This window comes from Agelaius tricolor, unplaced genomic scaffold, assembly GCF_023055355.1.
Source record: "Agelaius tricolor isolate 1412-34295 unplaced genomic scaffold, bAgeTri1.0.p SCAF_1, whole genome shotgun sequence".
In the NCBI taxonomy this organism is placed as follows: domain Eukaryota; kingdom Metazoa; phylum Chordata; class Aves; order Passeriformes; family Icteridae; genus Agelaius; species Agelaius tricolor.
Genome location: NW_027269261.1, coordinates 72,617,816 through 72,631,143, shown reverse-complemented (window position 1 = coordinate 72,631,143; position 13,328 = coordinate 72,617,816). Strand labels below are relative to the sequence as shown.

At 42.7% G+C, this 13,328-nt stretch overlaps 1 protein-coding gene across 3 annotated transcripts in view; it reads right to left on the bottom strand.

Moving 5' to 3' along the window:
* The window catches only part of ATAD2B (ATPase family AAA domain containing 2B), a 74,610-nt gene extending 64,034 nt beyond the window's left edge, over positions 1–10,576 (bottom strand). For all 3 annotated transcript variants that reach the window (XM_071439912.1, XM_071439930.1, XM_071439921.1), the window contains exon 1: positions 10,134–10,576. In XM_071439912.1, the coding sequence (XP_071296013.1) occupies positions 10,134–10,289 (156 nt within the window). In that variant the 5' untranslated portion in view covers positions 10,290–10,576. The remainder of the gene's footprint in view (positions 1–10,133) is intronic.
* Positions 10,577–13,328: the final 2,752 nt, after the last annotated feature.

The following is a 13,328-nucleotide window of genomic DNA, read 5'->3' as shown; positions in this document are numbered from 1 at the left end:
TGCTGTCCCCGCTGTACAGTTTGTGGGGCACACCCTGCTCAGTGTCTGCCACGCCCTGAACACTCACACAGCTCACACAGCTCCTCACTCAGGCAACTTTTCAACCCATTCTCTTAAGCACTGCAGCAACTGTTTTTTCTATGGCCTCTTCCCATGTCTAAGACAAAATTAATGCACTGACATTCAATGTTCAGCTGACCAATCCTATTTCTCTGCATTCTGTTAAATGCATAAATAGCTTTTCTTTTTAACCCACTAAATAAGCACAAAAGACCCTGAAAGTTAATTTCTCTTAATAATAATGAAATAAACATTTTCAAAAAATCTGTTTCAGCCACAGGTTTTCAAAAACCTCTGCTTCTAACTTTAGTTAAATCCTAGCTTCTGATATTGAAATGCAACTTCTTCCACTTCTCTGAAAAGACAACAATTTCAGACATGTGTCAATCTTATTTTTAGTGACAATAGAGAAACTAAATCCAGGTCCCCTGGTTATTTCTAACTTTCTATTTTCTAATTTAAAATACAACTTTTGATTAACAACACCTCTTCTTGGATGTCCCAGATTATTAGTCTGGATTCTTATCTTAAAAATGCATGTGAAAAAAACTGGTGTGCCTCTTCTCCTACCAGTTCCCGCAAAGTTCTTGAAATGAGCTGTCCATCAAAAGATCTGAAATACTCAGGGCTCTTTACTGCATTTAATAAACTTTTATATCCTACAGTATAAAAAGATAAAATTGTCTTTCCAAACTGAAACAGTTATTCATGAAAAAAATGTGACTGTGCCCCCAGCACCCCAATTAGTTAAGCTCATGTCTCATCCTTGCCCTCATATAACTATTCAGTTAACAAATAACTTGCTTTCACTGAAACTATAATGCATTTCAAACACCAGTAAAATACACTAAAAACATCGTCTAGCTGTCTGTCCAGTGATTCTGGAAAAGACACTTGTTCCTTTCTGTATCCAGTTTCTGCAAAGGTAAAAAATATGGATTAAAACATTATATCCTAAAAATTTAATTGCATTAAAGATCTGTGTTAAGATTTATTGATGAGAGTTAGGTAAGAGCTAGGTTTTGCTAACATTAAGTTAATGCATTTTAAGGCTAGGCATACTAAGCAGTTTTAAAAAATCAGAAGGCTTCACAATCTCTTTGAGATTTAAGTTTTGTTTGGTTGCAAATTCTATGTACTAGATCAAAATAATTTTCTTAGGATGTGATCATGTCATCTGACCAGAATCTAATAAATCCTTTCAAATCCTATTTCTTTTTTTTTTTTAAGTTCACCACTTTGTTTTAGAGTTTTCTAACCAAAAAAAAAAAAAAAAAGGAGGGGGGGAAGGAGTAAAACTCTCCTTATGCTTGGTACAAACGTTCCAAGTAGCTGAAGTAGCTGAAACTTTCTCATGATCATGCTCAAACCAGGTACCACACCTTGCCTTACACATCCACAATATGCCCTAATTTCAGGATGACACACCACACTACCCACTCTCTCCAGCACCAACACATCCTCACAAGCTCCTCTCTTCCCCACCCCAATGCACATTTTCCTGGCAAATGCCTCCAGCCCCTCATGTAGGGAAGAACTGGCTGACTGCTTAGTGGGAAGAGGTAAGACCTGATACACTTGTCTGGGGAAAGAAGGTAACATGACTGAACTTGAGGTCGAGCATAATGCAGCACCCTGCATTTGTGATGGTACACAACATACTGCTGCAGGATGAACACCTGCCTTTGTGTCCTAAAAAGCCAGTGTGAAAGCACTTTTACTTCAAGGCTAGACTGGATGGGGCTCTGAGCAACCTTGTCTAGTGGAAGGTGTCCCTGCCCATGGCAGGGGGTTGGGAAGAGATGATCTTCAACATCCCTTCCAAACCAATTCATTCTGCCTCAGCCTTCAAATGACAAGAAGCTGAGAAATAAATGTATTGGGATTAGAGCACATTAACTACCTTAGTGAGAAGTCCAAGTTGCATGAAGGCCCTGATGCGTTAACCTTGCTGACAGCGTGAAACAAAACAACATCAGCTTAAAAGAACATATCTCCTGGTTGCAGTTCTCTAATTTCCACTTGTTTGCACACAGTCATTTATCAGACATTGGCTCTCCACAGGTGTTAAGGAAAAATAATGTTCATGCTTAAGTGCTTGATGATCTTGGAATAAACAACTATTAACGATGTATTTCATTAGTGGTAATGATAGTAAAGAATGCCTCAATTGCAGAATGATCGGAATCCTTTTAACATTCAGGTTCCGTTTTTGTTTTTTTTTTTTTTTTTTAGTGAACAATGCTCACATCAATAATAGCCACAAAGAACACAAAGAATACCATCATCTAGACCTTTTCAGAAGAATAAATTCTTCACCATTTGTTCAGATTAAGAAAACCCCAAACATATTTCTTCCACAGGAAGATCTGCTTTATTATTTCAACAGATTTCCATTTTATTTCCTGAAACTCTTCAACCCTAGAATTCAGGTTATTTAATAAACGTGAAAGCTTTTGAGAAAAGTTTACAAGTTAAAAATATAAGCACTGTTAATTAGGGATTTTCACACCTGCAACCATTCCCTCTGTCTGTTACAGAAGAAAGACACTTGCTTGTATCCACACTGAGTGAGTGCCTGTCAACAGCTTCAGTGTGACACACAAAAAACTCTTGCAACCTACAGGTTACTTGGTTCACGAATGAAAGGGAGAGTGACCTACAGAGCAGCCTCTGCCAAGCTGTGACAGAAGCCATATATAGTGAGCTGAGGTTTATCCTCCCATCAACAGCAGGCCGCTCCAAGCATTTCACCACGAGCGCTCCTCTCTTCTCTGTGCCTTCACCAAAATTAGGATGATACTGTGAAATTTCAGCTGATAATCAAATCAGAAGGATGGAGGGGAAGCAAGGGGAAGCCAGGGGATGTGGAGAAGAGGATTAGTTTCAGCTGGACCAGTAACGTGATCCTGATCCCGCTGATCAAATGGCCTGGCAAGCATTAATATTGGCGAGTCTGTTGTTTTCACAACTGCAGAGTTCACAGCCAGAGCTCACAGCACATGTGAAATCACACACCTGCAGAAGAGCAAGTCCACTGAGAAGAGTTCTCTACTTGCTGTATGGGGTCCACACCTCACTTAGAAGTATTTCTAGTAAATCCACTTAAGGGAAGTTTTTAAAACCACTGATCTTCCTTATTCAACACTGAAGGAATAATAAAAGCAACACATTTTTAGTCAGAACTACATTAACCATTTCTGTGAGTTTCTAGACTCTGTTAACAAAGACTTTTAAAGCAGAAATTATATTTATGTGATGAATTGAGAATCAAGAATGATTACAATTCTGATGTAGAAAAAATGAAAACATTCAAATGTTTTTTCCTACCCTCAGTCCTCGAAAATCCATCTTGTTTCTGCTTAACAGTCACATCCTAAACAAAGCTTATAGGATATGGCCTCCTTCAATACTACTATAAACCTAAATAAAGATGCAGAATTATGTAAATGAGGCTAGCAAAGAGGAAAACAGAGCGAGAAGCCCTGAACCAGACTGCTCCTCAAGGTTTGGACATGACCAGGAAATAGACTCAGTAAGCTAAGCAAAGAAGTGTCTGTAGCAAGAGAAACTAGGAAGGTGGCCTTCTGTGTGGTAAAAACATAGGATTAAAAAACACTTCTGCACCCCTAGCTGCAATGCACTTGAAGACAGTATTTTTAAAAGAGAAAAAAGAAACTAAAATTGCGTACAATTGTGATAGAAATCTTAAGATTAATGTACTGAAATTTAAATCATAAAAAAATCAAAATTCTAAGCCTGAACAATACATTAGAGAAATAATAAAGGATAGTTATTAAGTATTTGAAATGAGGGATTGCTGAAGCACAGCAACAAATTTCACTGCAAGTAATCTCTTCCACATGTACAGAATGAACAGCTTCTTCATTTCAGGTTTTTTAAATAGCTTTGGCTCAACCATTTATCCATTTAAAATAAAGGAACTGACTGGAGGCTGGAGAAAAGCAAAATGCCCCCTTCCCACATTATGAAAACAACCAAACCAAAGCATCTGTTCCAAGTGCAACTGAACACAAACTTTCTATCAAAGCTTTACATCAGTTAGGCCATCAACAGACACTACTAGAAGCACAAAGGTAAAACCAGAAAGTTCAGTACAGGCTACAAGAACTATGGAACCTGGAGACATTTCTAAGTTCTGTATTTCTAATAGGGTAACTAAAGCTGTCTCCTTCATAACTAGCCCAGCTGGAGCTGAAACTATTACAGCATACACCTAGTCAGTGCAAAATGAAAAGGCTTACAGAAGATTACACATTAGTCTTACAACTGGTTGAAAAAGTTGCCTGTTTTAGTAACTACCAAGCAAAAAGAAACTAAATTTATTCAGAAAAAGAATCCAAGCCTGTATAAATGCAAACCAACACTTGAACAATTTAAACCCGAATTAATGGTTAAAATAAACCATGAAAATCCCATCAAAGGTAATGAAGACAATATTTCAAGAATGAAGTTGGACTGAAAAATTGTTTTGAAAAACCAGCAAAGCATGAAGTATACACAAAAAAGGGATAAAAACATATTGTCAGTTCCCTTTGCAATAAATGGGTTCATGAGTGATATTACCCACAGAAAAAGTAATCCATTAGAGCTAAAACATCTAATAAACAATCAGCAATATTTCAAAGGGTCACAGCTACAAAACAGCACACAAAATTCACAGCAATGAAAGCTTCAGCGCATTGATGTCTACTTGCTGCATCCTTTGTTTCAAGATGGGTTTTATAAAGTCTTACAGAAAAATCATTCAAAGCATCATTAGATTGGAATTAAAACTCTTCCACAGCATAGCAAACATTCAACAATTTAGGGCAGGATGTGCAAAACCATACTACATGCAACTGAAACTGCAGGGGGATAGAGGTGATCAGAATATAATTACCTGAGCTAATTATCTTGCATAACCCCAAGCTGTATGCAACTCTTGCAAAATTGTCATGGGCTGTCTCACAGCCATGGGTCAAACCTTCTGTTTGAAGTTCAGACAGAAACAGTAGTTGGAGAAGCAGCTTTTATTAATAATACTTTGGGACAAGCCCAATGTTCAGAGGAAGCAATGCAGCACACAAAACATCAACACCATTTCCTGAGTACTCTTTGGAGGTCTTATCCATCCACTGGATTAGCCGTTGGATTGCTTCCTTTGAAGGTCCTGGAACAGTGTGACAGCACTTGAACAGGATGCACCACTGCCTCCCAAAACAAACCATGGACACTTCACGTGTCCTGACTGCTGAGAGGGGCCCAGACTGATCTGGCATGATACGTAAGAAGAATTCAAACTCAGGACAGCCCTTCAGAACCACAAAAGGATCACAAATGCCAGCTGTATGGTATTTTGACAGAATCCTGAACAAAGACTGCTTCCAACAATTGCTCCATTTCCCACTGCTCACAGCTGTATTAACACCATACAGCCAAGGAATGGCCTGCATGACTCATTTTAGAACACTGATTTTTCCCTGCTAAATCCCAAAAGAGCAGCAGACCACTAAAACAGAAAGAACCCGAGATTTTATTACTCACCAAAAAGATGAGCTTTCCTGGGCATCTTCCTTTAAATTAAATTGTTTGGAATAACTTCACAAGGCTTTATATTTCAGGATGTATTTCAAAGAACTGTAAAAGCATTAGCCTCAGCACCTTTACTGATGCTACTGCAAACTCGAACACAAAGGCAATGCAGTTCTTTAAAACATAGATATTGGACAGGAGCTTTTTTCTTGAAGAGCTTTACACACAGGTGGCCAGCAAGTGTCATTTATCCAGCAACAGGAGGAAAATCTAACTTTTTCTATAGCGTTATTCTAAACACCAGAGCATCCAGAACACCGTGAGACACTACATAGAAAATAAATATGCCAATCAGGGTCTTTCATAAGGGAAAACTTGATTTTTAGAAAGCTCTATTGGTTATGCGTAAAACTAGTAATTTAAGAGAAATCATAGTAAGTTTTACATTTTCTATGTTTTCAACAGCTGACCATTAAAGGCTTTTCGAAGAATAAAATGTAGCAACAAGCTTATGCTACAAAAGCTGAAATGATCACCCAGAAATCAGAAAACACTTCTATTGCTACAGACTGAGAAACTACAGGGAGAGACTCTGAAACACACTGTATCGCAGGGCACAGAAACGCTGCTTCTCTCCCCTTTCCTCACTGCAGCAGCCGGTGTCGCTCCCGCAGCCCCTGATCGCTCCCATCAGCGATTAAGTACAATGGAGAGCTCTGGGTTGCACCGCGCAACTTGAACAATGTTGGCAGCACTACTTTTAGCGAGGATCATGCCTTACAATTATCGCCATGCCCTCAAGTAGCTCTTAAGGCACTGCTAATGCTTTCTTGGCTAATTAAATTAAGCTAACCTTGTATACATTGCTAAAATGTCTAACTAGTACGCTGACATGATTTAAGTGTTTATTACACAATAAATTCTTGATCAACACTTCTGATCTGTGCTTTGAGATGACTAAGAAAAATCATTTCAGTTGCCAAAGAAGTGTTACCAGCAATCACAACTCAGTGTCTGAAAACATGAGACATCAGTAGATACAAAGTGCAAATTTAATCACTTATGGTCACAGGATCCTCCATTTTTTCATACTGTGAACAAAGTCCACTGAACCCATAAGCCTTGTGTTAAAATTCTGTGTCTCTGTAGAAGATTTTGATGAGCTTTTCCTGTCAGAATGCTTTAATATAAAGCTAGAACACTTCCCAAATTTTAATGCCGAAAAGAAAAAAATCTGTGTTTTTATACACATATGTACAATTTGTGTAACAACAGAATATATATTTATGTAAGCATAGCTTCAAAATCTACTAAACAGTGTAGTACTAAACATCAGTCCTGGAAACGGGAAGAAAACAAAGCCCAGTTTTTCCCCTCTGTACCCTCCCTATGCACTCTGCTATGACATCATCTCAGACAATAAACTTCTTGGCTCCTTGATCCATTTAGTGAGGGATTTTGTTCATTTTAATCTGGCTTCTGGTAAGCAGACAGACACACACGTATTCATCTCCCTCACTGACTGCGTGGTCGCCAATCAATAATTCAAACCAGTTTACTTTTCAAAGCCTGACGTCATTGCTTTCTCCAAGCTGAGTGAGTACTACTGAGGGAATACACTGAACATGATAAAGGCATTTAGACTATTACAGTCCATTTCCACAAATGTTGCCTTCAGATTCAGATCAAACAAAAAAGGACACTATTCACATACAACTCAGCAGAATATTGAAGCAGAAGACTAGAAACTTAAGTCAAGTTCTTGGGAAAGAAGACAGTCAAGCCTATCCTTATAAATATAAGCAAGAAACCCAAACAAATGGAAAAAAAAACCAACAAAACAACACAAAAAAAGTACATCAGAAAAAGCCAAGTGGAAAAAAATAAGAAGGAAATAGATACAAAAGAGGTAGAAAGGAAGTCCTATCCCCTCTTCTGGTCTACTCAGCATCTTACAGGATGCCATTAGGTCACTAACTTGGCTTTTGTTGCTAATAAGGAACAGACAGATGATCTTTTAAAATACATTCTGAAAGGTGGCTGCAAACATTCCCACTGAAAAACATTTCTCAGAGAGTCCCAGTCAAAAGTTCCATGCAAGAAAACTAAGTCACATACTGCAAACAAGAAGCGTCCCATCTCTGCCAGAGCTCCAAACTCTAGCTGCCCATTAACCCGATTAACTGCTGGTAGCAAGGCTAGTTTCCTGATGTGACACCCAAAAGATTTAGAAAGGACAGACTGCTCCAGTCAACTACAAAAAAAAAAAAAAAAAAAAAAAAGAAAGAAAAAAAATACAACTGCATGAAGACAATCCCAGCACGCTTTCTGAACACAGCCTCACTATCTGTCTCCCGACAGTCACTTCCAAAAGCAAAGGCTTTGTCTCCCTACTGCTATACTTATTCATTTCCTAATCACTGAGATCCTTCTCTGGCACTACTTCAAGAAGATTCAGAAGCTCAGAAAGACACTGTATTGCTGACAGTACTTACATCTGAAGAATAAAAAGAGTTTTTCAAAAACAACTTTAAAATACAGTGAGATATACATATTTTATAAAACACACTGGATGGAGGAAATAAGAAAAAAAAAACCTTCTTGGATAACTTCTGCTCATATTTGGCAATTACATCTTAAAAGGGAAGAAAAAATCCACCTCAAACACATGAGACGTACTTGAAGTGAAACAAGTTCATTCCCATACACCAAAATTTACATTTAACTTCAGAATAAATGCTCTTTTAGAAGTGTGGGCAATATCTTGAGAAGTATTTACAATATTTTACACTATTTTGCACAATCTCCTTTCCTTACACCATGACACTAACATAATTTCAATGTTTTAATGATTTGTCATAAAAAACCACTGTTATGAATTAAAAATACTTGGAAAGAAGCCCAAGCTAGTTTTCTTAGCAGCAGTAAACTCCCTGAGAAGTAAGCCAGTAAGGGTTACTTCAAACTTTGCTTCACAAACCACAAGACCCACGATATGAATAAACAGAAACTGCAAACTAGAACAAGCAGAGCAGCTTTTTACAGCTATGGGGCTGCATCCCCAGGAGTCCACTGAAATTAAACAAGGAAGAAATAGGGAACAAGGAAAAGTAAGATGGGGGAAGGGAAGAACTGTGAACTATGAAAGACCTGAAAGAGAAGCACAGAAGGTATAGGATATCTCATCAGTGATTTGTATTTGTTTTAGTATTTTACACCAAATGGATGGGGTAAAAAGGTTTTTTGAGAATTACAGGTGACATCCTTGACATGCCTCTGGCTGCTGCTGCTGTTTTTCTACTCGGCTGATTGACTTCCTCCTTTGCACGGCAGGGACATGGTCAGTTGGTGCACGACTGTCAAACACTCGGACCCTTAAATTTCACTTCCATATTTGCGTTGCTTTTATTGATTTTTATTGCTTTTATTGAAAGATCCCTTTAAAGCAATACGTGAAGTTTCATCAACCAAAGAAAAAGTCCTGCCTACAATTCCTCCTGTGGGAGGAATTTCTTCACAGACAGGATCATTAAACATTGGGAACGGGCTGCCCAGGGAGGCGGTGGAGGCACCGGCCCTGGAGCTGTTTAAGGAAAGACTGGATGTGGCACTCGGTGCCATGGTCCGGTTCACAAAGTGGTGATCGGCCATAGGTCGGACCCGATGATCTCAGAGATCTTTTGCAACCTCATTGATTCTGTGATTCTTCGATAATTAAAAACAAAAATTACAGGTTTTGTCAACAGAGCTGTTTAGAGACAAGGAAGAAAGGAGACTCCCGAATTCTTTCTTCTAGTTACAATTTACCAAATGTTAATTCTCCAAATCGGGCTGTAGAATTTAACTTGCAGTTAGCCCGTCTAACCCAAGCAATCACAGCGAGTTCGGCTGGGAAACCATTCAACTTAAACTTGACGGCAAAAATCACACCCTCCGTGCCACAAAAAACGGGGCGGGGGGCTTTCCCGAACACCAGCTTCCTCCCGTCGCAGCCGCCAGCCGAATCGAGGTCATTTAGGGAAAAGGGGGAAAAAAAAAAAAAAGCACACACACACACACAAACCAAACCGGGCCGAGGTTTATTGCGAAGTTGCTGCGGGCGCAGCTCCCAACTTTTGTCTGGCGGCGGCAGCGCCGGGCGCGGCCGCAGGGGGAGCCCCGCGCCGCCGGACCCCGCCGGACCCCCGCCCGCCGCCGGCCCCGCCGGGCACCGGTACCGCGGCCGCTGCGCCGCCCGTGTCCCCGCCGCCCCCGCCCCCTGTCAGCGGCCCACGCCGCGCCGGCGCTGGCCCCACAGGGACTGCGGCTCTCCGCAACTGCCCCCCGCGTCCCTGCCGGCTCCGCGGTGCCTCCTCGCCGCGGGCTGCCCGCCGGCCCCACCGTCCCTCCGACAGCCGACAGCCGTCTCGGCACCCGCCCCCCGCCGGCTCCCGTGCCCGCAGCCCCCCCCGCCGCGGCACCAGCGGCGCTGTCCCCAGCGATTCCCCGGCCTCGCCGCCTCCCGCCCTCCGGTCCCCCGTGGAGCCCCCGGTCCTCACCCGCGCTGCCGCCGCCTCCTCCAGCCCGGCCGCATCTGCCTTGGTGCCCCTCTTAGAAGAGCGGGTGCGGGACGAGATGAAATGGCTGCCGGCCCCGGCCGCCCCGGCCGCCGCTTTGCCCAGGGGGCGCAGAGAGCTCTTCCTGGTGTTCACCATGGCCCCGGCGAGGGGGGACACGGGGGGCGCCGCCGCCGCCGCCGCCGGCGCGGAGGGAGGAGGGAGGGAGGGCGGACAGGCGGGGGCTCGGGCAGGGAGGGGAAGGGGAGGGAGAGGGGGAAAGGGGGGAGGAGGGAGGAAGGAAGAAAAGCCCTCCGGGGAAGCCGCTCTGCCGGGCAGAGACGCAACCGGAGCCGCGCCGGCTCCTCCCGCCGCTGTCGCCGCCGCCTCTCGGGCTCAGCCCGGCTCTAACTGGCCGCCATTACTGTCCCTGCTCCCTTTCTCTGCTCGCTCCGCGCCGCCCCCGCCAGTCGCCGCCGGGGGGCGCTGCGGCCCCGGCGCGGCCGTTCTATCCCGGCGCCGCGCGCTCTATGGGCCCGGCCCGGCCCGGCTCGGCCCGGGGGAGGCGGCGGCGGCCGCGGGTCTATGGGGAGCTGCTCCGGCCCCGGCTCCGCAGCGGGCACCGAGCGCGCACGCAGCCTCACGGCCCCGCCGCGGCCTGGAGAGCCGCCGGCCGGGCCTGGCCCGGCGTGACCCCGTGGGGCGGGGGAGCCGCCGCCGCCGCCACCCCCTGAGGGTTGAGCCGAGGGCTGGGGAGTTCAAGGGCAGGGGGAGCGGCTGCCCGGGGCCGCGGGGCGCGAAGGGCAGCGCTGGCACCCGGGAAGGGGCTCGGCCGCCCGTCCTGGGGGGCTGGAGCCGTCGCCTCTGCTCGCCCAGGGAGGCTCTTGCCAGGAGCTGACCGGACAGCTTGGGCGAACAGATCTCCCGAGGCTGAGATCTCCATAATTCCCTGTGGAAAGTCTTTTCACAGTCTGGTGAGCCCCATTTTTAAGAAATCCCCTTGCTATCCAGGCTATCGGGAGTGCGCCCTTGCTTCTCCCATCGCGCCAGCCACCGGCAGCGTCCCCTATGTTTTGCCTTAACCTGCGCTTCATGTTCCTTGCTCGGTCCTTGGAAAGCTCATTTCTCCCCATTATCGCAGATGCAGGTCAGAGGGTCAAAGAATACAACGCATTACTCTACACCGGATGCTTAAATGCTTTTCAAATTACTCACAAACTATAACCCTTAGCCTATTCACGAACTTGATCCCTTCTCGCCGATGTAAGAATCATTCTCTTACCACTTGTTGCCCTATACAGAACTTATAACAGTACCTGCACATAAGCCCGGAAACCAAAAGCTTTGTGAAAGAAACGTAGCTGAGGAAAACAAGCATACAGCTGTAGGTGACAAAGTCTCGACCTTTTAATTTTCACACTGACTGGTTTGGCACTGGTGGGCAAGTCATTTCAGTGCTTCTTACTTCTTTAACCAAAAAGAATAGTATCATGAAATTACTGAGCACGTGACTCTGTTAGGCTCAAGCAAGCTTTCTCAAAGTATTTTTACTGTTTAAAGATTGAAAGTGCGATAATCTTTTAGTAAAGAACAAGAAATTTAAAAAACTATTATTCTGTTTTACCTGCATACTCCCACATCTTTCTCTTCAAGATTACAGTCTGTACAAGTATGGTAGAATGTGTGCTTAAAAATAGAAAATATGCAACAATGACATCAGGCTTTATAATAAGAAATTCAGCTTTTTAAATATAAAAAAAATTACTGTGAATAGCAGCAAATTTTTAGTTTTATGAGATACTCCAAAATACAGGACGTTTCAGGATGGGAACTGTAATGTCTCATCTGACATTCTCTATTTAGAGCTTGTAATCTATATTAACAACAGTGCTTCATCTCCTGTCCCAGAATCTCCAGTGTCTTTCAAAATTAGAGTAGTTCTGCTCCATGAGATTGGTTTTGGTAGGTTTTATATCCTTTGTTTCTAAATTTATTTGTTCAAGGGTATGAAGGGATGTAGTAATTTCATACACTTGCAGGCTAAATGAGTATTTTAATTAAAAACCTTCAAGGGGTTTTGTGAATGGTATTTGGAAATCACATCCTTTTAGCCTTCAAAAGAAGGAAACTGCAAGAGACTGCCCCTTACCAAACACCAGAAGATATGTTCAGTAACAGTATCACATCATATATATAATGATAAATAATAAACTTTAACATTTCTGTCCTGTAGTACTGATAGGCCATGAAACTCAATTACGGTTTTCAAATTCTGTTGGTCTAGAAACAAATGTTGATCTTCAAGTTTTTGTACTTGTCACAAAAAGATCCCCATTTTGGGAAAACCAACAGATGAGTGGCCCAAAAAAGGGCCCAGGCTGCAGCAGTTACAGTGAATGTCATAACTCAGGATTGCAGTCATTGGCAGGGCTGTTTGGGGAAGCTTGCATAACATCTGCTTGCAACATGCCTGATTCAAACCAGCACTCTTCCTCTCATGAACAGTGAAGACTTGTTAGAAGTAAAATAAACTTAGTCAATATGCAAGCAAACTGATTTTCCTGGGTGCCTGACCAGATCTGCTTGAAATAACAGAAATTCCCCAACTCAAAAGCTATTTATTCAAATTTGCTAGATATTTATACCACAGTTATGTCCTTTTTTTGTTGTTGTTGTTGGTTTTTTTTGTGTATGTGTTCTGATCTCATTCCTGTGAGCCATACCCAGAGAGCACTCTTTACGACACCGAAGGGACTACTGTGGAGAGATTGATGTAGTTAAAAATCCCTGATCTCTGCTTTGAACATTTGTAGTGCTTCATTCTCATTATGTTAGCATGGTAGGAAACATGGAAAGACATGCATTCGTTTTGGATGTTTACTCTCTGTGTTGCTTTTCACAGATGGTTTTATTTACAGGTTTCTTAGTTGTCTTGTTCATCTTAGAAGGTGTGGCTGGTTATTTTGACTGAAATAGCTCATGGCTTTATAGCTTCCATGTCAGCCTCATCACCATTTTTAGTACTGACAATATAAATAAATCAATCATAAGTTACAAGGTTTGCTTGGGTAGCTTTGATTGGATTTTTTTTTTTAATGCTGAGAACATGTTAACATAGGATTAATATTTTATATCACACATACTTAGAGATTTAAATGTGTTTTTACAATGAAAGATGAATTACTGTAGAAAGGGATT